The sequence below is a fragment of the Colius striatus genome, chromosome 29 (genome assembly GCF_028858725.1).
Source record: "Colius striatus isolate bColStr4 chromosome 29, bColStr4.1.hap1, whole genome shotgun sequence".
NCBI classification, from domain to species: Eukaryota; Metazoa; Chordata; class Aves; order Coliiformes; family Coliidae; genus Colius; species Colius striatus.
In genome coordinates, this window is record NC_084787.1 from 965481 (window position 1) to 985750 (window position 20270).

General features: G+C 59.3%; 3 protein-coding genes across 3 annotated transcripts; 1 reads left to right on the forward strand and 2 right to left on the reverse strand.

Annotated features, from left to right (window-relative positions):
- Positions 1-240: 240 nt before the first annotated feature.
- Positions 241-2341, reverse strand: RBM8A (RNA binding motif protein 8A). The gene is made up of 6 exons (XM_062016156.1): positions 2230-2341; positions 2034-2093; positions 1844-1921; positions 1057-1193; positions 845-981; positions 241-757 (listed from the first exon to the last, which is right to left on the reverse strand). Exons 1-6 carry the CDS (start codon positions 2294-2296, stop codon positions 712-714), a joined length of 525 nt encoding a protein of 174 aa, XP_061872140.1. The 5' UTR covers positions 2297-2341; the 3' UTR covers positions 241-711.
- A 601-nt stretch (positions 2342-2942) lies between these two features.
- Positions 2943-12439, reverse strand: LIX1L (limb and CNS expressed 1 like). Its single transcript, XM_062016151.1, has 6 exons — positions 12131-12439; positions 7931-8094; positions 6368-6508; positions 5790-5885; positions 4898-4975; positions 2943-4731 (listed from the first exon to the last, which is right to left on the reverse strand). The coding sequence occupies exons 1-6, from the start codon at positions 12420-12422 to the stop codon at positions 4489-4491; spliced, it is 1014 nt and encodes a 337-aa protein (XP_061872135.1). The 5' UTR covers positions 12423-12439; the 3' UTR covers positions 2943-4488.
- Positions 12440-12898: 459 nt separating this feature from the next.
- PEX11B (peroxisomal biogenesis factor 11 beta) lies at positions 12899-17897 on the forward strand. Its single transcript, XM_062016154.1, has 4 exons — positions 12899-13012; positions 13883-13998; positions 14575-14776; positions 15498-17897. The coding sequence occupies exons 1-4, from the start codon at positions 12957-12959 to the stop codon at positions 15868-15870; spliced, it is 747 nt and encodes a 248-aa protein (XP_061872138.1). The 5' UTR covers positions 12899-12956; the 3' UTR covers positions 15871-17897.
- The last annotated feature ends 2373 nt before the right edge of the window (positions 17898-20270 follow it).

Below are 20270 nucleotides of genomic sequence, written 5' to 3' on the forward strand. Positions count from 1 at the left end.
ACTGCTGGGGAACCCCCTCCATGGCCTCAGCGCCAGGGGGGATTATCTGAGCCCCACAGGGCTCTTCCCTGGCAGAGGAGGGTTGGGGCAGGGTGGAGACATCAGCCTGAGGGGTCCTGGGGGTTCTTCAGGGGGGTCTTTCATCACCTTTATCATCACTTTGGGCCCTCTTGCTGCCACCATCAGCCCCAGGGGAAGGGAACTCTCCCTGGCACAAGGAACTCTCAATTGCACACGGTGTTTTAAGGAAAAAAAGGCATTTTTTAATGAAGAGGTGTCCCCAGCCCCAGGAGCACAAAGGTACAAGCAGGGCAGGGCCTGGGCTCAGCGTTTCCCTGGGGCCAAGGAACAGGGAGGGGGAGGATTTGACACCGAAGGAGGGTCATTTTGTACCTCTGCTCACAAAAAGTCAAACCCACCCAGCCAAAGCCCTTCAGGGGAGTTGAGGAGAGATAGTTTGGGGTCTGAAAAGCCCCAAATCTGGCCGAAAGAGGAAGGGGAAGAGGCTCCAAATGACTCACAAACGACGTGAGAACTGTGTGAGACACCCCCAGAGCCTGGAGGGTCCCTTTGGCTTTGCTTTGAACCCAACCAAATCTTGCAAGAAACCACCAAAGGTTTAACTTCTCTTGCCCAAAACACCCAGAGCCCCTCCCTTCCCCCTCCCCTGCTCCCAGTTTGCCCCAGTTTGGGGCTGGACGCGAGGCTCCATCACCGCCGTCTCCTGTCCGGGCTGCGGCTGCGCCGGCGGCCGCCCCTGAGAAACGACACCAAGGGGGTTGATTTTTGGGGCCCAAAAAACCCCTCAAACTGGGGGAAGAGGCTCAGGAGTTTTCTCACTCACCTTCTTTTGCCTTTGGGTGGTCCCCTGACGAAGCACCAGTCCACGCTGATGGGCTGCCCCATCAGCTCCTGCCCGTTCAGCCCCTCCATGGCCGCCTGGGCCTCTTTGTAGGTCTCGTACTCCACCAGGGTGTATCCCTGCGGGGACACGGCGTCAGCCCTGGGCTGGGCACACCCTGCGGCCTCAGCAGCCCCCTCCTCGCCCCTTCCTACCTTCAGGTAGCCCGTCCTCCTGTCCAGGTTCAGGTGGATGTTCTTGATCTCGCCGTACTCGGCGAATTTGTCGTGGATGTCTTCTTCTGTGGCCTCCTCATGGACCCCCGTGACGAAGAGGATCCAGCCCTCCACCGCTGCAACGGGGCTGGGGTCAGGGAGTCCTGGGCTTGGGGGGAGTGGGAAGGGCCCTGCAGAGCTGCCCCAGCCCCAGCTACAGCAGCTTCCCTTCGCTCAGGGGGCTCAGGAACGTGTCCAGGGGGGTTGGGAACCTCCCATGAAGGAGCCTCCACACCCTCCCTGGGCAGCCTGGGCCAGGGCTCCCTCCCCTCAGCACCAAAGCACTTTCCCCTTGGGTTTTAGTGGCATTTCTTGTGTTACAGCCTGTGCCCATCACCCCTTGTGCTGTCCCTGGCCACCACACACCAAACACTGGCCCCATCCCCCTGACACCCACCCTGCAGGGACTGAGCAGCATTGCTGAGGTGCCCCTGAGCTCAGGCTGCTGTTCCCCAGGCTCAACAGCCCCAGGGCTGCAGCCTTTCCTCCTCACACACATGTTGCAGCCCCTCAGCATCTCGGCAGCCCTGCACTGGCCTCTCTGCAGCACTTCCCTGTCTCTCCTGAGCTGGGCAGCCCAGCCCTGGCCACAGGACTCCAGCTGAGGCCTCCCCAGGGCAGAGCAGAGGGGCAGAACCCCCTGGCCCCGCTGCCCACCCTCCTCACGGCCCTGGGGGACTCATGGCGGGGAGAGGTCGGTTCCCTCCGCGCCCCCGCTGACACTCACACCGCTGCGGCCCCGGCTCGTCCCCGTCCTGCTCCACGCTGTCATAATCCTCCCGGACCCGGGCGCGGGAACCTTCCTCTGGGGAAAGGCGAGACAAAGGGCGCGTGAAGGGACGGCGGCTGCCGGGAAAGGCCCAAATCCCCCTCAAACCGCCCCAAAACGCCGCCGGGAGCGCGCGGCGCGTCCTCACCGGAGCCGAAGCCGCGTCCTTTCCGCTTCTTGGCTTTCTCCTTCAGCTTGTGGATGCTCTCTGAGGGGAAACGGGGCAGGGTCGGACATGGCGACGGGACCCTCGGCCTCAGGCGGGATCCCCGCGCCGGCCCGAGGCGAAGAGACCTGGGGGTTGGGAGGGGGCGTTAAGAGCCCAAACCCATCCTCGCCCTCACCGTCTCCATCCTCGTCCATGGCGAAATCTTCGCCGCCCGCCTCATGCAGATCCAGCACGTCCGCCATCTCGCCGCCGCCGCCGCCGCCGCCGCGGAGCAGGGCGGGAAGCGCGCCGGATGCGCCGCCGCCATCTTGGGAGCGGCGTCTGAGGGAGGTGACCAAGCCGCCATCTTGGGAGCGGCGTCTGAGGGAGGACACCGCGCCGCCATCTTCGGAAGGTCGGTGCGCCTCGTCCCGCCGCGCTGGGAAGGGCCGGGGGTGCCTCTTCTCCCTCACACTGCCACTGTAGCGGGTCCAGTCAGCGTCCCGCCACGGCAGCTTCCCCGAAACACGGTGGTTTGGGGTGTAAAGGCACCCGCACAAGGCGCAGCAGCTCTGGCTCAGCGAGCGCGACCCGCTCGGGCTGCTGCGAAACCCCGGAGCCGGTCATTTCATCGCCTCCCAAACGCATCCCAGGGCTGAAACCCGCTGCCCCAACGGCCAAAAACACCACTGCATAAATAGCAGGGGGTTATTCCCCACTTTTCCCTTCATTCTGACAAGAACGAGGTGCCTGAATCGCCTCGTGTGGGACCCGGTGAGTCGTGGAGTGTCGTGGCTGAAACCCCCCGACAGCCAAATACACCCAGAGGGGAACAAAAACCTCCCTCAGGAGCTCCCTCACCTGCACCCCAGCAAGAAACAGCACCCCAGAAAGAAAAAGGACTCCAGGCCATTTACAATCACGTTTATAAACGTTAATACTGTCGTGGAAAGAGGCTGCATATAAAAAATATACATATAAAAACAACAAGAAACCATCCCGAAGAGGCTTGTGAGGGTGAGGATACAAACACAAGAGTTACAGAGAACGTGATGGCTGAAATCCCCACCTGGAAACAAGGAGCGTTGCTGGAATGTCTCTGCTGTGCAGAGAGGAGAGGCAGGGGGTGGTGGGGGTGGTGATGATGATGATGGCAGCACCCTGAAGGCTCCCTGCTCCCAAAAGCACGGGGAAAGCTCGGAGCTGTGCTGGAAGATGAAGGTTCTGTTCTGTTTCTCCTCCTGCCGGCATCTCTGGAGGAGCAGGGAGGGGTAACAGGGGCTGCCTGGAAGGAGTCGCTGTTTTCATGGCTGGAACAGTTGAACAGTCAAAGAAGGGTATTTTTTAAACCTCTAAATATCATCTAGAGTTAGTACTGATCTGTAGGGAAAGGATAGGGAGCTATTTATGTAAAAAAATAGTGCATAGAGGGGGTTTTGTTTCATTCCTGGGAGGGAACAGGGTCTGAGCCTGTGCTCTGGTTGGAGGGATTAAACAACTGTGGGTAACACACTCGTGTTCCCTTCAGGGACAGAGCTGAGTTTCCCTTCTCACTTCCAGCGAGTTCTGAACCTCTGGCAAAGCCTTTTAAACCTCCCTCGAACAGGCCAAGTCTGACATTTGGGTTGGAAGCTGCTCTGGAGAGAACAGAGTGTCCAGCTCTCGACAGAAGTCTCACAGAAATCATCTGGAGAAGCCAAAAAACTCCCTCCAACGCTCTGCTTGTAGCCAAAGAAGCCTTCCACTTCATCCCCTCACCCATCTGAGCTGCTCCTCTGCTGCCAGACCGGGCTGAGCACCAGCAGCACTCAAACAGGACTGAGGGGGAGGAGGAGGCCTAATTAAACCCCTAATTAAAAGGCCAAGTCTCGGCTCTCCAGCACCAGGAGCATCGCTGTTTGTCCTGAGGTTCTTCAGAGGGTGAAGCCCTTCCCTCAGGATGGAGCCACCTGAGGGACGGCATCAGGACCCTCCTGGGCTCAGGACTGGAATCCTGGCTGCTCCCCACACAGGAGGCAAAACCTCGAGGTTTAAACCCCTTTCTTGGGGGGAGTGAGGGGAGAGGTTCCCCCAGGCAGCTTGTGGCGTGGTGTGAGAGGGAATGGGGGTGAGGGGGGGTTGGTTTGGGGGTTCTTTTGAATTAGTGTGCTTATCGAGGAGGAGTTTTGACAGAAAAGCCTCCTCTGGTATAAAAGGGAAATGAAAGCAAGCAGGTTTGGAGGATGTGCATCAGCTCCAGCGAGCAGAAGCTTCTGGAGGAAGTGTGACACCTCCCTGCTTAGTACCAAACCAGAGCAGGTCGTTGGAAGGTCCTTTACAAACAGGAGTGAGGAGGGGGTTGGCCTGAAGGATTCCACGCTTGCCAAAGCTCCCGTGTCTTAAAACCCAAACCAAGAGGATTCTTTCCAAGGTGCAAACAGGCCAAGATGCTGGTGGAGGGGGGAGGTGGAGGGGCCTAAGCTGTGGAGGAGTGTGAGCTCCCCAGCTGCCCCGCTGCCAGCATCAGGATGTCTTTCTTCTCCTTGTGGAAGCGCAGCTCCTTCCCCGCCAGCCGAGCCTCGTCCAGCTCTCTCTCGGTGGAAGCCAGCTCTCTGGAAAGGGCCCCTGGGCTGTTCTGCTCCCTGTTCACCCAGTCCATGGCCATCTGGTTCCTTATGTCGTCGTCCAGAGCGCGGTGGGAGTAGTGAGCCAGGACTTCCTGGTGGGTACGGACAGAGGAGCTTAGCAAAGACAGCTTTGGCCTGCAGGCCACACAGGTTGTGCTGCAGGAGCTTGCAGGGCGCAGTGAACGTCACTTGGCAGCCCTTGGGCTTGCTGAAGGGGCTTATGAGGGGTTTGTGTGGGCACTGGGGGCCTGGACTCACCTGGCGGGAGCACTGCCGCTCGCGCATGGCCTTGAGGCTGCCGTTCCAGTGCAGCAGCTGGAACACCGTCATCAGCTCCTGCAGGGGCAGAGAGCCCGGGTGAGGGAGCCCTGCCACAGCCTGCCCAGGGGGTGGAGGCTCCTCAGGACGCTCCCAAACCCAGCTGGACACGTTCCCGTGCCCGCTGATGGAGGGGAACCTGCTTTAGCAGGGTTGCAGCAGCTCTGCAGGGCCCTTCCCACCCCCATCACCCAGGGATTCTGTGATTTTCCATCCCCCCTCACCCCACCAGACAGAAATCCCCTGATGGGATGAGCAGATTACAGAGACAAAACTGCTGAGGCTTCACTCGGGGGGATTTGGGGATGTTCCAAGCAAGGCTCTGCCCCCTCAGAGCCTCCAAGCACAGCCACCAGCCACAGCAGGTGACAACCCAAAGCTTTCCTCTCGAGGCCACACAAATTGCGCCTCAGGAGCTTGTGGGGACTCTTCAGGCTGCCCCAGCACCAAGACGGCCCCAGGAATGCAGAGAACAGAGTCCTGTGGTGTAAACAGCTCCACTCCTGTAAACACTTCTGTCTCCCTCCTCCCAGAGATTTCCTTTCAAGGGAAACGAGCCAGGCAAGGAATCAGAGTCAGGAAGAGTTTGCCTACAGCACAGAACCCCAAACCCAGCGATGCTACAGACTGCCTGGAGACACATCCAAACCCCACTCTGCTGTCTGGGCTCTACTTTCTCTAAACATCCAGCTGCTGGTGGTGCCTGGCACAGGGCTGACACCCCTCCCAGGGAAGCAGTTCTGCCTCAGCTCCAACCTCGACCTTCCCTGGGGCACCTGGAGCCCGTTTGCTCTTGTGCTGTCACTTGGGAGCAGAGATGGGTGAGCAGTACCTGGAACTCCAGCATTGATTTCCCCTTGTTGGATTCCAGCATGAAGCGGAACGCCCCGATCCCGGTGTTGGGGTTATCGGCCTCCTCTCGATTGCCCTGCAAGAGACATTTAGTATGAGAGCTGTGATTCCACTCACCCAGTGCCTGCTGCTCCTGCTACATCATCTCCTGGCAGTGCAGCAAGAGCTCCCTCCAGGGTAAGGTATAATTAGGGCAGTTAAAGAACACAAAGCTCCTGCTGCTAAAAAAAACCCCACGCTCCTAGAAAAGATTTGGGTTAAAAGAACCCAAACCAATGTGACAGCCAGGTCACAGAGGGGCCACAGGAATCAACATCTCAGCTTCACTGCCTGCCCTGGTCTGGGGGCAGAGGGAACCTGAGAAGAGCGTGAGGCTGCGTGGGAGGGGAAGCAGCATGAGACTCAGACACAGTTAAAGGTTTAATACTCAGAAGCCACTACGAAAAAAACAACCCCCCAACCCTGCTGTGAAGAGTTCCAGATGTCAGAGAAAGCTTCTGCCGAGGCTTCCCCCGCCCTGAGCCCCTCTGCTGCCACGTGGGCACCACACAGCCTTACGTTGAAGGACGCCAGGGCCTCCGAGACGCTCTTCTCGATGAAGTCGTCGGTGATGCGGCGCGAGGGATGTTCGTTGAACACCGAGTTCATCAGCGCGATCTTGGCCGCGCTGCGCCGGGCCTCGGCCTTGGTGGGGCAGAACTGAGGGCAGACACCAACACATCACTGAGCCACAGCACCACAGAGTCTCAGGGGGTGGAAAGGACCTGGGAAGCTCACCCAGTGCACCCCCCCCTGCCAGAGCAGCAGCACCTAGAGCAGGGCACACAGGGACTCATCCGGCTGGGGTTGGGATGTCCCCAGAGAAGAGACTCCACAGCCCATCTGGGCCCCTGCCAGTGCTCCCTCAGCTCAGCAGGGAGGAAATTCCTCCTTGTGCTGCTTCTGGAACCTCTTCTGTTGCAGCTTGTCCCCGCTGTCCCTTGCCCTGTCATTGGCATCCCTGAGCACAGCCTGGCTCCAGCCCCCTCACACTTGTGCACATGACTGAGCTCAGCCCTCAGGCTCCTCCAAGCTGCAGAGCCCCAGCTCCCTCAGCCTTTCAGCACAAGGCAGATGCTCCACTCCAGCATCTCCGTGGCCCTGTGCTGAACTCTCTCCAGCAGCTCCCTGTCCCTCTGCAACTGAGGGGCCAGAACTGGACACAACATCCCAGATGTGGTCTCAGGCCAGACCGACAGCGGGGAGGGGACGGATCCCTTTGGTTCCTCCAGCCCAGCCTCTGCCCCCTCAGCCTGCAAAGGGAATGTGGGGTTGTTTTGGAAAGTCACGCTCTTGGGACATCCTGAAATCATTAGGAGCTGGTTTGGAAGCCACAGCTATCCCAAGCACGTTAAACACACGGCTCAGGCAGCAGCTGAGCTCAGCACAGCGCTACCCACGGCGGGAAGTCACTGCCCAGCCCATCGCCAACAGAATCCCTCTGTTTGAAACCAAAACGGCACCAAAACCCCTCTCAGGCACTTGGACGTGGCTGCTGGGGCTGTTTCTTTTGGCCATGTCCTGCAAACCACAGCTAGAGAGGAACTGCCCAGAGGCAGCACAGCACAAACGGATCCCCAAGGCACTCGGGGCCCTGTTGTGATTCTTGGAGCTTCATCTTTCAGGTGAGGTATTTGGGGTTGGGAAGTTTTCCTTTGAAAGAGGGGAGAAACTGTGGATCCAACGCCAGGATTTGATCTCTAGAGGCCTCTGGTGCCTTCAGAAGAGGTTCTGTGTCCAACCCAGAGCCCTCACAAGGAAATATTACTTCAGTGGTTTGCCTGGGCTGTATCCTGGAAGTACACCTCGCTGCTTAATTCCAGGGAGGAGAAGCAAGTGTCAAAAATGACCAGCTGAGGAGTGTTCTCTGACTGCACACACCTTACCTCAGCTCTGCCAAGCTCCAGGCAATACAGCAAAGTAAAAACTACAGCCAAGCCTCCCCAAGTTAAAGTCAGGTTTGATGGGCAGTGAGGAAGCCTCAGCTTGAAGTTCAAGAGCGTTCTGGTCAGACTCAACAACAGGCTGAGGTTTGGAGGGTGAGTGGTGCTGCAGGGACAGGCTCCAGCCACACAACTGTACCTGGAAGCTGCCAAAGCAGCTGCCTCCTGGCAGGGTGACGTAGCAGACGTATGGGGGGCTGTTGGAAGGGACCATCTCGTAGACAACCAGGGCTCCGTTCTTCAGGTCGGCTCCACGTGACTGCTTCATCTGCCAGAACTCCTGCAGGGCCTCCACCACGTTCACTGAGGCGACAGAGACAGAGGGCTTAGGCACAGAAAGCACAGAGTTTCCTCAGGTATCACCCACAACCTGGATCACGCCACAGGACCAGCATGAGCTTCGTTACAGTGGTCTTTTCCGTCCTAGTTAGGAACCCACGGCCCAAAACATGCACCCTCCTCGACCCTGGTCATTCCAGGCTCTTCAGAAGGCTTTTGCTGTAACAACCAGCCAGTTGTCTCATCACTCTCTTCATTTCCAAGCCCCCAGACACAGAACCTCGTGGTATCCAACACCCCGAGTCCCACAGATTCACTCAGTCTGAGAAGCAGCCGTCAGAAAAGCCCAGCCCCAGCTCTTCCTCTGCACTGCTCCTCCTCTGAGCTCTGCCAGCCTCAGCTGTGAAACGTGGGGATCTCAGAACAGGTCCCAGTGACCCTGGAGTTGGACTCACCCCGTGGTTTTAAGCAACTCCCTAGATGCCCAGGAGTGCTCTGGGACACCACACAGCCAGCACCGAGGCCTGAGGTTTAAAAGGGAGGTTAATGTGAGGCCTGGCTCAGCCCGGAGAGGCCGAGGCCAGCACAAGCCACCCCGGTGTTTCGGTCTTTGGCCAGGCAGAGGGCGAGCTTGAGCCTTTGACGTTGTTTTAGCGGCTCCTGGGAGATGAAGCCAGGAGAGAAGTTGTTAACGCAGTAGCAACTCGCTCAGCACTTCCCTCCTCTTCCCACCACAGCCTCTTGAGGGCGTTTATCCTTCAAACAGCCGCTTCGGATTATCTTCAAGCTGAATTTGAGGGGGTTTTCTTGATGAAACACACAAGACAGGGGCAGTTTTCCCACTGCAGACTAGCGAGAAAAGCCTCAGAAACAACAGAGAGTTCCCTGCCAGCGCAGCAAACCCAGCTGCAGGCAGATTCCCAGCCTGGGGACAGCCTGAGCTCACGCTCGTGATCCCCAACAGAGCTGGGGAGACAATACCCGAGCCAGTAACTGCTCCAGGGCATCTGAGACTTCACACCAGAGACTGCAGAGAAAACCAAGTTCCATCAGGCCCCAGAAACTCCCACCACACACACACACAACTGCTCTGAAAAGACACAGAAGCACTAGTTTGGTTTAACTGGGTGAAGCCTGAGAAGCTGCAGTTAAGAGGTTAATGAGGGAAGGGCAGGGATTTGTGCTTCCAGCCCCAGACAAAGCCAAGAACTTGCCTGATGGCTCCGTTAGAGACCAGAGCAATAGGTCAGACAGCTGAAAAGCATCCAAAAAAAGGAGGTTGTGATTCAAGGCTGCTGCAGGCAGGATGGTTTTAGATGAGGGAGTAAAATACCTAATGGAAATGCTTCAGAACAATAAGCTTTTGTGGAGCTGGAGAGCAAACTGCCCCGATGTGCAAACAGGCATCGTATAGAAGAGGCTGAGCTCTCATTTTTAGGCTGAATTTGCTCCAGATTGATGATTTTCAGCCTTGTTCATTCACTAAGTCACAAAATTAGTGGTGGGGGGCAGTTTGCTTTCAGAAAATGGGGACTTTCTGCACCCTGAAGGATTTTAATCCCATCCAGAGTGCTGGTGAAGGGTTTTAAGCCCATCCAGAGTGCTGGGGGGTGGAGAGGGCAGAGAGGAAAGCAGCTGGATGGTTCCAACACAAGGCAAGAGGCTGGAGGAGGGATGTCATCCTCACATAGGTCGTGTTGAATGGGAAACCCAAAAGCAGAACAAGTCTCTCCACCAGCCTGAAACTCATTATTGTAGATTTTAGTTGGTTTTTGGAACTGGAAACATCCACCTCCTAGAAAACCTCGTGTGGGGCTGACCCACAGAGCTTAACCTTCACGGGGTGGCTCTTGGAGCCTCATCCTCCCCGAAGCTCCCAGAAGTCGGGAGGCAGAGCCCGCTGCAGCCTGGGGACGGCTCGGGAGCGTGACCCCGCGTCCCAGCGCCGTGTCCCCGGCAGCACAGCTGACCTGCACGTGGAATCCAGCAGAGTTAAGCGACTGCACATGGCCCTGAGCCGCTGCAGAGCCCCAGGAGCGGCGCTGGCCAAGCGCTTGGAGCCGCTGCTCTTGGACCGAAGGACTCGGGAACTCAAAATAGTTACAAAGCGGCTCCTTTCGGGTGGGGTGGAAGATTCTTTCCATCACAAGGTCAGGAAAATATGTGCTTTAGCCTTGTTGGGGTTTTTTTCCCCCTCCCTCGCTTCTGTACTGTTTGGGTTTCGTTTGAGTGCACACAGAAGGCAGATCTGAAGCTCCTCTGGGGGCTGTCGCAGGACGGGAGCCTCTGATGCAACGCTCGGAGCGTGGCAGAGCGCTTAACACCCCCGCCACAGCCTCCATTCCTCCTCCCAGCCTCCTCCCAGGGCTTTGCAGAACTGAAGGAGATCCCAGCAAATCTGTGGCCACCAGGAACAGCTAAAGATGACCCAACAGAACCCTCTTTTCTTTGAAATAAACAAGGTTTAGGGTTGGGTTTTTTTGACATTGAGTTGAAAGGATGACATGAACTGCCCCTGCACAAGAATCCTCCCTAAAAACATCAAAAGCACCAAATCCCTCCCCACACATCCAGGTGCTTCCACTTCCCCTACCTTTACCTGTTCCAAGCAGGAAACCCCTTCATCTCTACACCTGCCCAGCTCCAACTCCTCTGCCTGCCTCCATGCTCACCTACAGCCTTGCTTACCCCTGACCTCATCTTCTTAATTTATAAAAGCAAAAACCTCCCCAAAACCACACCAAAATTAGATGTGTGGAACCCAGAAGCTGGGATTTCAGAAGCCAAGGAGCTTTCTAAGAAAAGGAGATCCCCGAGTGTTTCCCAAGCTTGACCCCTCAAACCACGTGGCTCCCGTGGGAAGAGGCAGAACCAGGGAAAGGTTCCTTTTATTCATTTTTGCTTTCCTCACTCAGCTGTTTTGGGCACAAGCAGCTCCAGGAGCTGGGGATGCTCCCTTCACAGGGATCCGACCCTGCCCTCCCTTTCCTCACCTTTAAAGTCACTGAAACTTGCCCTGCAGGGCTGGGAGATCCCAATCACAAGGGGTAAGACAGCAGCAGCTGCTGGAAAGGCTCCACAATGGCACAAAAAGCTCATTAGTGATGTTTAACCTAATGACAACAGTCAAGGATGTCTCCTCTGTCACCCTAAAGCCCATCACACGGGTAAACCACTGGGACTGGGAATATCCAGCCATGGGAGAGGCTCCTGAGTCTCTTAAGAGAGAGATCTGCAGTGGGGAGTTCCCAGCAGAGTCCAGGGAAAGGGTGTTGGAGAGGTCCACACAGAAGGGAATAACGCTGGGGAGATGGGGAGAGGGCAGCACAGAGCAAGGAAAATGGGAATCCCAGAGGAGAGGGAATTAATGGGGAAGAAGAGCTGGGACTGGAGAGTCCCAGACAAGGGAAGCTGGAAGGAAAAGAGAGAGCTGACAGGAAAACAGTCTGAGAAGATCCCAGACCCCACGGCGATGGGATGGGGCACGGGGAGCCCGAGCTCCTGGGCACAGGGGAGGGAAAAGGGGTAAAGAAAAGCCTCAGCCCCGGAGGCACAGACTGTGAGAGGATCCCAAGGGGCTGGATCCCGATCCCAGGGCCAGCATCCTGCTCCTGGAGTGAGGATCCCAACCCCAGGGAGAGGATCCCAGTGTTAAGGAGAGGATCCTGCTCTCACAGAGAGGATCTTGATCATGAGGAGAAGATTCTGATCCCGGGGGGCTTGACCCCGATCCTGGGGAGCAGGACCCTGATCCTGGAGGCTGGATCCCGAGCCCGGGGGGCAGGATCCCGAGCCCGGGGGCTAGATCTCCACCCAGGGGAGCAGGATCGCGGTCCTGAGAAAACGATCCACCCGGGGAGATGATCCACGTCCCGGCAGAGGGTGATGTGGAATAAGACGGGGGAAAAGCCCGTCTCAGCTGCCGAGGAGCCGGCCCTGGGCGAGGGCAGAGGACAGGCTGCCCCGGGCCCGGCTGCGCGGGGGCCGAGTGCGGGAACACGGTCTCTGCCCTCCCCGGGTGTCCCCCCCCGGCCACCGCCCCCTCCCCGCCCCGGCTCACCGCGGCCGTAGCCCTGCGTGTGCTTGGCGAAGCTCCTCACCACGGCCTCCACCGCCTCCCTCAGCACGGCGGGCGGCCCGGCGCCGGGCGGCGGCGGCACGGCGGGTCCCTGCAGCCCCAGCGGCGGCGGCGGCGGCGGCAGCCCCAGCCCCAGCCCCAGCGCGGCCGCGGGTGGGGGGGCGGGCGGCGGCAGCGGGGCCGAGGCGGCGGCCGGGGCTCCGGTGACGCCGGGGCGGAGGGAGCGGAGCGTCCCCACCCCGGGCTGCAGCCGCTGCGCCCGCACCGACTCCATCACCGCTCCCAGCCCGAGCCCCGCAGCGGGGAGCTGCCAATCACCGCCCCGCCGGCCAATGGGCGTGGAGATCGCCTCAGCGAGGGGGCGGGACTGCAGGGGGAACGGACCAATGGCGGCCGGGCTGGGGCGGGGTGAAAAGGGGGAAGGAGCGGCCAATCACAGGGCAGAAGAGCGGGGGGTGGGCGAGGAGAGGCGGGGAACTACCAATCGGAACTCGCTTGTCTTGGGAGGGCAGAGGGAGGAGCCCGCTCGCGGAGCTCAGCCCAATCACAAGTGAGAGAGACCGCGAGGGGGCGGGGCTTGGGGAGCAGCCGTCCAATTGTAGCCACGATGACAAAAGAAAGAACGAATCAATGTGCAAAACAACCGAGCGGGACGAGGGGGCGGAAAGTGGGAAGGATCAACCAATGAAATGCTCTGACACAGACTGACCGCGGCAAAGAGCCAATCGCAGCGTCTGTTTTGCCGGCAGGGGGCGGGGTCCCGGCGGTTTCCGTCGCGCCGCCGGAAGGAGCCTCGCGAGGCGCCGCCATGGACGCCTGGGTGCGCTTCAGCGCGCAGAGCCAGGCCCGGGAGCGGCTGCTCAGGTGCGGGGCGCGGGGAGCCGGGCGCCGGGTCCGGCCGCGGGGCTGCCCGGGCTCAGCGCGGGCCTGGGCGCGCTCAGACATCCCCGGGTGGGAAGGGCCCTGCAGAGCTGCCCCAGCCGTGGTACAGCAGCTTCCCCGGGCTCAGGGGGCTCGGGAACGTGTTCAGGGGGTTGGGAACGTCCCATGAAGGAGCCTCCACACCCTCCCTGGGCAGCCTGGGCCAGGGCTCCCTCCCCTCAGCACCAAAGCACTTGCTCCTTGGGTTTTAGTGGCATTTCTTGTGTCACAGCCTGTGCCCATCACCCCTTGTCCTGTCCCTGGCCACCACACACCAAACACCGGCCCCATCCCCTGACACCCACCCTGCAGGGACTGAGCAGCATTGCTGAGGTGCCCCTGAGCTCAGGCTGCTGTTCCCCAGGCTCAACAGCCCCAGGGCTGCAGCCTTTCCTCCTCACACACATGCTGCAGCCCCTCAGCACCTTGGCAGCCCTGCACTGGCCTCTCTGCAGCACTTCCCTGTCTCTCCTGAGCTGGGCAGCCCAGCCCTGGCCACAGGATTCCAGCTGAGGCCTGCCCAGGGCAGAGCAGAGGGGCAGCACAACCTCCCTGGCCCTGCTGCCCACACTCTCTTGCTGCCCCCAGGCTGCCACTGGCTCCTTGCCCACGAGGCCACGTTGCTGCTTGTGGTTAGTCACTGCCCACCTCTCCTGGAGCTGCTCTCTAGGTCGTCCCCAGCCTTTGCTGCTGCTGGGCTTGTTCCTCCTCAGCTGCAGAACTCTGCCCTTGCCCTTTGCCATGTCCTTTGTGCCCCCCATTGCCCTTCCTGCTGGTGTTTATTTGTTACCTGCCTCTCTGCTATCTCCCCAGGGCTGCCCAGTACGCCTGTGCCCTTGTTGGGGACTCTCTGCGCAGGAACGGGGCGAGTGCCGGGGCCCTGGCCAGGGTCAGGCAGCTGGAGGCTCATCTCAGCCTGAGCCGCAAGCGTGAGTGAAGGGGAGAAACAGACTCCCTCTCATCCCCAACAGACTCCCTCAGTCCCCCACAGACCTCCCCAGCCCCAACAGACCTCCCCAATCCCCAACTGACCCCCCCATCCCAGACACCCTCCATCCCCAACAGACCCCCCCATCCCCAACAGACCCCCTCATGACCAACAGACCCCCCCAGTCCCCAACAGACCCCTTCATGTCCAACAGACTCCCCCTCATCCCCAACAGAACCCCCCATCCCCAACTGACCCCCCATCCCTAACAGACTCCCCCTCATCCCCAACAGAACCCCCCATCCCCAACACACCTCCCCATCCCAAACAAACTCCCAATCCCCAACAGACCTCCCCATCCCAAACAGACACCCTCCATCCCCAACAGACCCCCCCATCCCTAACAGAGCCACCCCATCCCCAACAGACCTCCTCATCCCAGAACCCCCATCCCCAACAGACCCCTCCATCCCAGACCCCCCCATCCCCAACAGACCCCTCCATCCCAGACCCCCCCATCCCCAACAGACCCCCTCCTGCCCCTGCTCAGCCCCCGTCCCTCGGTCTGTGCCCGCAGTGCTGCGCCTGGGCAGCTCGGCCGAGGCTCTGGAGGCAGCCCAAAGGGCCATTCACCTGTCAGACACGGTGCTGCGCTTCTGTGTCACCCTCAGCCACCTCAACAGGGCCATGTACTTCGCCTGTGACAACGTGCTCTGGGCAGGAAAGGCAGGGCTGGTCCCCAGCATCGACCAGGAGAAGTGGAGCCAGAGATCCTTCAGGTGAGGGGCTGGTGGAGACGAGGGGCTGGTGTTTGTGGCTGTGGGGTGAGTGGTGAGAGCTTCGTGTTTGGCCTCTCAAAGTCCCTCCTGGGGGTTGGCCCCTGGAAGCAGCTTTTGCATGGGCAAGGGTGAGGGTTTGGCTGATGAGCCACAGTTCCAGGGGGTAAAACAGGTCATCTGAGGCAGGAGTTGTCGTGGATTTGAGATCAGTGCTGCTAAATGCACTTGCTGGGAGCATTGGTAGGAGATGGCAGCAATAACTACCCAGAGGATCCCTCACCAGAGTGGAGAAGTGCCAGATCTTTAACTCCTTTGGTGCTGAGCTGAGGGAGCCCTGGCCCAGGCTGCACAGGGAGGGTGTGGAGGCTCCTCAGGAGGTTCCCAACCCCCCCTGGACACGTTCCTGTGCCCCCTGAGCCAGGGGAACCTGCTGTAGCAGGGGCTGGGGCTGAGGCAGCTCTGCAGGGCCCTTCCAACCCCACCATTCTAGGTGGGACCTGCTTTAGCAGGGGGTTGGGCTGGAGCAGCTCTAAAGATCCCTTTTAATATCCCCAGCCCCGGGGGGATCCCACAGCTGAGGTGCTGAGGGGTCAGCGCAGGGCTGGGCAGGGTGAGGCCAGGGCTGGGGCTGCAGCAGCTCCAGAGGCTTTCCCGACCCCAGGCACGGCAGGGCTTGTGTCTGTGCTGCTCCTGCCACTGCTCCCCCCCGGCCATGCTGCAGGTATTACCTCTTTGCCCTGGTTGTCAACCTGAGCCGCGACTGCTACGAGCTGCGGCTGCTGCTGGAGCGGGAGGCGAGCGGGAAGCGAGCCCAGGGCGGCTCCAACGGGCCCCAGCCCCGGCCCCGGCCCCGGCCCCGCCTGCAGCAGCTGGCGCTGAGGCTGCAGCTCCAGCTCCGCCTCCTGCTGCACGTCCTCCGAAACAACCCCCCCCTGCTGTTGGACCTGCTGAAGAACACCTGCGACCTCTTCATCCCCCTGGACAAGCTGGGGCTGTACAGAACCAGCCCAGGCTTCGTGGGGCTGTGTGGCCTCGCCTCCTCCGTGCTGTCCATCCTCACCATCCTGCACCCCTGGCTCAAGCTGAAGCCGTAGCCGTGCTGGCAGCGCTGCCTGCAGGCCCTGAGCTGAAGGAGGCTGATGTCTGGGGAGCCCTGGGCTGGGCTTTTCCTCTGAACTGAGCACCTTGGTGTCATTGCTCACCTTCACCTCGTGCCTGGCTGCTTCCAGCGACGTGGAGCCGGGAGGGAGCAGGGAGCTGCTGCTGCCCCAGGCTCCGGAGACGAGGCAGAGACTCCACAGACCTCGGTTTGCTTCTTCCCCCTCACCCACTGTGGGGTCAGTCAGGCTGTGTGAAGGGTCTCACCTTCACCCTCTTCTCTTCTAGGGGGGGTTTCAACCCAGAACCAGCCACAGGGGAAGTGGTTGGGGCTGGAAAAGGCCATTTGGGTGTTTCTCCCAGACCCTGGAGGGGGTTGAGCTGTGAGGTGGGGCTGTGCCTAGGAGATGATCTCCCTCCCTGCCCTCCTGGTGAGGAGGAAACAACTGCAGGGGGTCTCCCTGAGCCTCCATCTCTCTCCCAGCTCGTCCCACCTGGATTTTTCTATGTGAGAACAGGCCTTGGACACCCTGAGCCCTTCCCTTGAGCCCAAACCTCTGCATCCACCTCCCTCCCTGCACCCTGAGCTGTGGGGTTCACCCTCTGAGCCTCCCTGCTGCTCACATTTGTCCCTTTAGTAGTGGCTCCTTTTAGATCTGGGCATCTGGACCCGTTCCCTGGTTGGGGTCTCCTGGTTTGTGCTGGGCTCTGGGCTGAGCCAGGTAGGGGAAAGGTACCAGAACTGCCCCTGAGCCCTGGGCTCACGCTTCACCAAGCAAAACATCAGCTCAGCCTCAGCACCTTCAGACTCTGGGTGGGAGAAAGCAAATCAGTGGCTTCCACCACAGTTAGTGGGAGCAACTTGGCTTCACTCCCAGCCAGGCAGCAGGGGACAGGGCCACTGCAGTGTCACCCTCATCACACCCTCACTGAGCTTCCCTCCATGCTCTGAGGCTCATTCCCCCCTCCTCAGCTCCACTGACAGCCCCTAAATCCCCTCACAACCCCTCAGTCCCCTCAGCTGGGCCAGAACCATCACAAACTGAGCGAGGGCTGTTGTGACCCAGGGCTGAGGGTGACCCCAGCGTGGAAACCTCAGCTCTTGGGGAGCTTCTGCCTGACAAACGAGGGCAAAACAGCCTCTGACTAAAGCTCCTGCAGAGACAGAGACCCCAGGGGCTGCAGCTGGGCCTGGAGCTCAAAGTCTTGCCTCTTTATTTCATCTCCATTGGTTATTTCATTCTCCTTGCCATGTGCCCTCACCCTTTCCAGCTCTCACGTGGGTTTTCTGCCCTCAAAGCTGCCTTTATTTTCCTGCCCTTCAGCCCATTTCCACCTCCTGGAAACCTTTCCCCCCTCCCAGCTCCCTTTTTCCCCCCTCATCACCCTTTTTTCCCCCCTCTACTCTGTTTTTCCCACCCTCAGCACCTTTTTTCCACCTCTTAATGCCTCTTTTTGCCCCCCACCACCCTCTTTTTTGCCCCCAACACCCTTTTTTTTGCCCCTCAAGACCCATTTATTCCCTTCAACCCCATTTCTTCCCCTTAAACCCCTTTTTTCCCCCCTCAGCACTTTTGCTTTTGCCCCTCAGCACCTTTTTCCACCTCTTGATGCCTTTTTTTGCCCCCACCACACTCTTTTTTGCCCCCAACACCCTTTTATTCCCCCTCAAAACCTATTTATTCCCTTCAAACCCACTTCTTTCCCCCTCTTTTCCCCTCAGCCCCTCTTTCTTCCCCCATCACCGTTGCTTTTGCCCCTCAGCACCTTTGTTTTGCCCCCCCCAGCCTTTTCCTTCCCCCTCAGACCCCATCTCCTCCCCTCAGACCCATTTGTTTTGCCCCTCAGCACCTTTTTGTGGCCCCTCAGCCCCGGTGTGGGGTCTGTGGTGCAGCTCAGGGGTTCCTCTGGAGGCTGCAGCCCTCTCCCTGCTCCGTGGGCTGTGGCTCCCTGGGCTCTTTTGTACCAGATGCCCCCGAGGACTCCAACAGCATCTTGAACCACTAAAAATCCATTTAGCCAACTGTTCTTGGGCTGGATTTACTGGGCAGGGCTGGACAGGGGATGCTGGGATGGACTGGGGATGCTGGGATGGACTGGAGGTGCTGGGCTGAATTGGGGGAGCTGGGTGGGAGATACTGGCCTGAATTTGAGGTGCTGGTCTGGGCTGGGGGCACTGAACTGAGGGTATGAGAAAGGACTGGGAGCTCTGAGCTGGGAGTACTGGGCTGAACTGGGGTGGTGGGATGGACTGAGGGCCCTGGGATGGATTGGGAGCACTCAACTGGGCTGAACTGGGATCATTCATCTGGGCTGAACTGGGATCACTGGGCTGGACTGGGGGTATGGGGCTGAATTGGGGTAGTGGAATGGATTGGGGGTACTGGACTGGATTTGGGGCACTCAGCTGGGGTTACTGGGCTGAACTGGGATCACTGGACCGGACTGGGGGTACTGAGATGGGTTGGGGTGATGGGATGGATTGGGGGTAGTGGGCTGAACTGGGGGTACTGGGATGGATTGGAGGCTCTGAGCTGGGGTTACTGGGCTGAACTGGGATCACTGGTTTTGACTGGTTAATGGGCTGAATTGGGGTGGTGGGATGGATGGGGGTTACTGGGCTGGGCTGGGGTTACTGGGCTGAATTGGGGTGGTGGGATGGATTGGGGGTACTGGGCAGAACTGGGGGTACTGGGATGGATTAGAGGTTCTGAGCTGGGGTTACTGGGCTGAACTGGGATCAGTGGTTTGGGCTGGGGTTACTGGGCTGAATTGGGGTGGTGGGATGGATGGGGGGTACTGGGCTAAACTGGGGGTACTGGGATGGATTAGAGGTTCTGAGCTGGGGTTACTGGGCTGAACTGGGATCAGTGGTTTGGGCTGGGGTTACTGGGCTGAATTGGGGTGGTGGGATGGATGGGGGTTACTGGGCTGGGCTGGGGTTACTGGGCTGAATTGGGGTGGTGGGATGGATGGGGGGTACTGGGCAGAACTGGGGGTACTGGGATGGATTGGAGGCTCTGAGCTGGGCTTACTGGCATCACTGGGCTGGACTGGGCACAGCAGACCCTGCAGTTTCAGGGTGCAGGGGTTGGGGTTGGACCATGAGGGGGGTGGGTGGGCTCTGGAACGGCCCCAGGTCTGTCCCTGCCCAGCTCCTCGCTGCCCTGTCGCCTCTGCATCCACGGGAGGGGTTTCAGCCCGGGCTGCTGCATCCACAGCATCGTGGGGAGCATCGAGAGGAGCCAGGAGTTCATCTTCATGCTGTGCCCCAGCTTCATGGACAGCGAGTGCTGCAGCCACGAGCTCTGCTTCACCCACCAGCGCTCCGTGCGCCGGGGCAACGGCGTCTCGGTGCTGAAGGAACATGCTGGGACCAAAACGTAGCTGGAGTGGCCCAGCGAGCCCAGGAGACGCCTCTGCTTCTGGCTGCAGCTCAGGAGCCTGTTGGGTGACCCCAGGGAGCTGCAGCCTGGAGCTGGGCAGGAGGAGACGGCCGTGGATGCTGCCATGGAGCCTCTTCAACAGCCACAGGGGGGTTTGGAGGTGCTGGGGGGTCACTCTCGTGCCTCGGAGTTGGAGGGGGATGGAGGGGTCCTCACCAAGGTCACCCCCATCTTCTTGCTCTTCTCCAGGGGATGGGGACGGCAGCCAGGAGGTGACAGTGACACCTGGAGGATGTGGCAGCAAAAAGAGACCATGGGGATGCCCAGCAGGGACCCCCGAGCCCCCAGCCCCACTCAGGGACCACCCACCCCATGGACCACAATTCCCACCCCATGGACTGTGACTCCCACCCCACAGACCATGATTCCAACCTCACACAGGGACCATTTCCACCCCTTTTCCCCCTCTGTTTCCCTCTCCTTTTTCCCCCCCTTTTCCCCTATTTCTTCCTGTTCCTCCTCCCTTTTCTCTCCCTTTTTCTCTCCCTTTCCCCCTCTTTATCTCTCCCTTTTCCCCTCCTTTTCCCCCCCTTTTATCCCTCATTTTTCTCACCTTTCTCCTCTTTTCCTCCCATTTTTCTCTCATTTTTTTCTCCTTTTCCCCCTTTTCCCCCCTTTTTCTCCTTTTCCCCCTCATTCTTGTTCCCTTTTCCCCCCTTTCCCCTATTTCCCTCTCCCTTTCTCCCCCTTCTCTCTCTATCTCCCCATTTTCACCCTTTTCCCCCTCTTTTTTCCCCTTTCCCCCCTCTTTTTTTCCCCTTCCCCCCATTTTCTCTCCTTTTCTCACTTTCCCCCCTTTTTTCTCCCTTTTTTCCCCCTTTACTGTTTTTTTAACCCCTCCCCCCGCTCCCTTTCCCCTTTTTTCCCCTCTTTTTCTTCCTTTCCCCTCTTTTTCTTCCTTCCCCCCCCCTTTTTCTTCCTTCCCCCCTCTTTTCCTCCTCTTCCTCCCG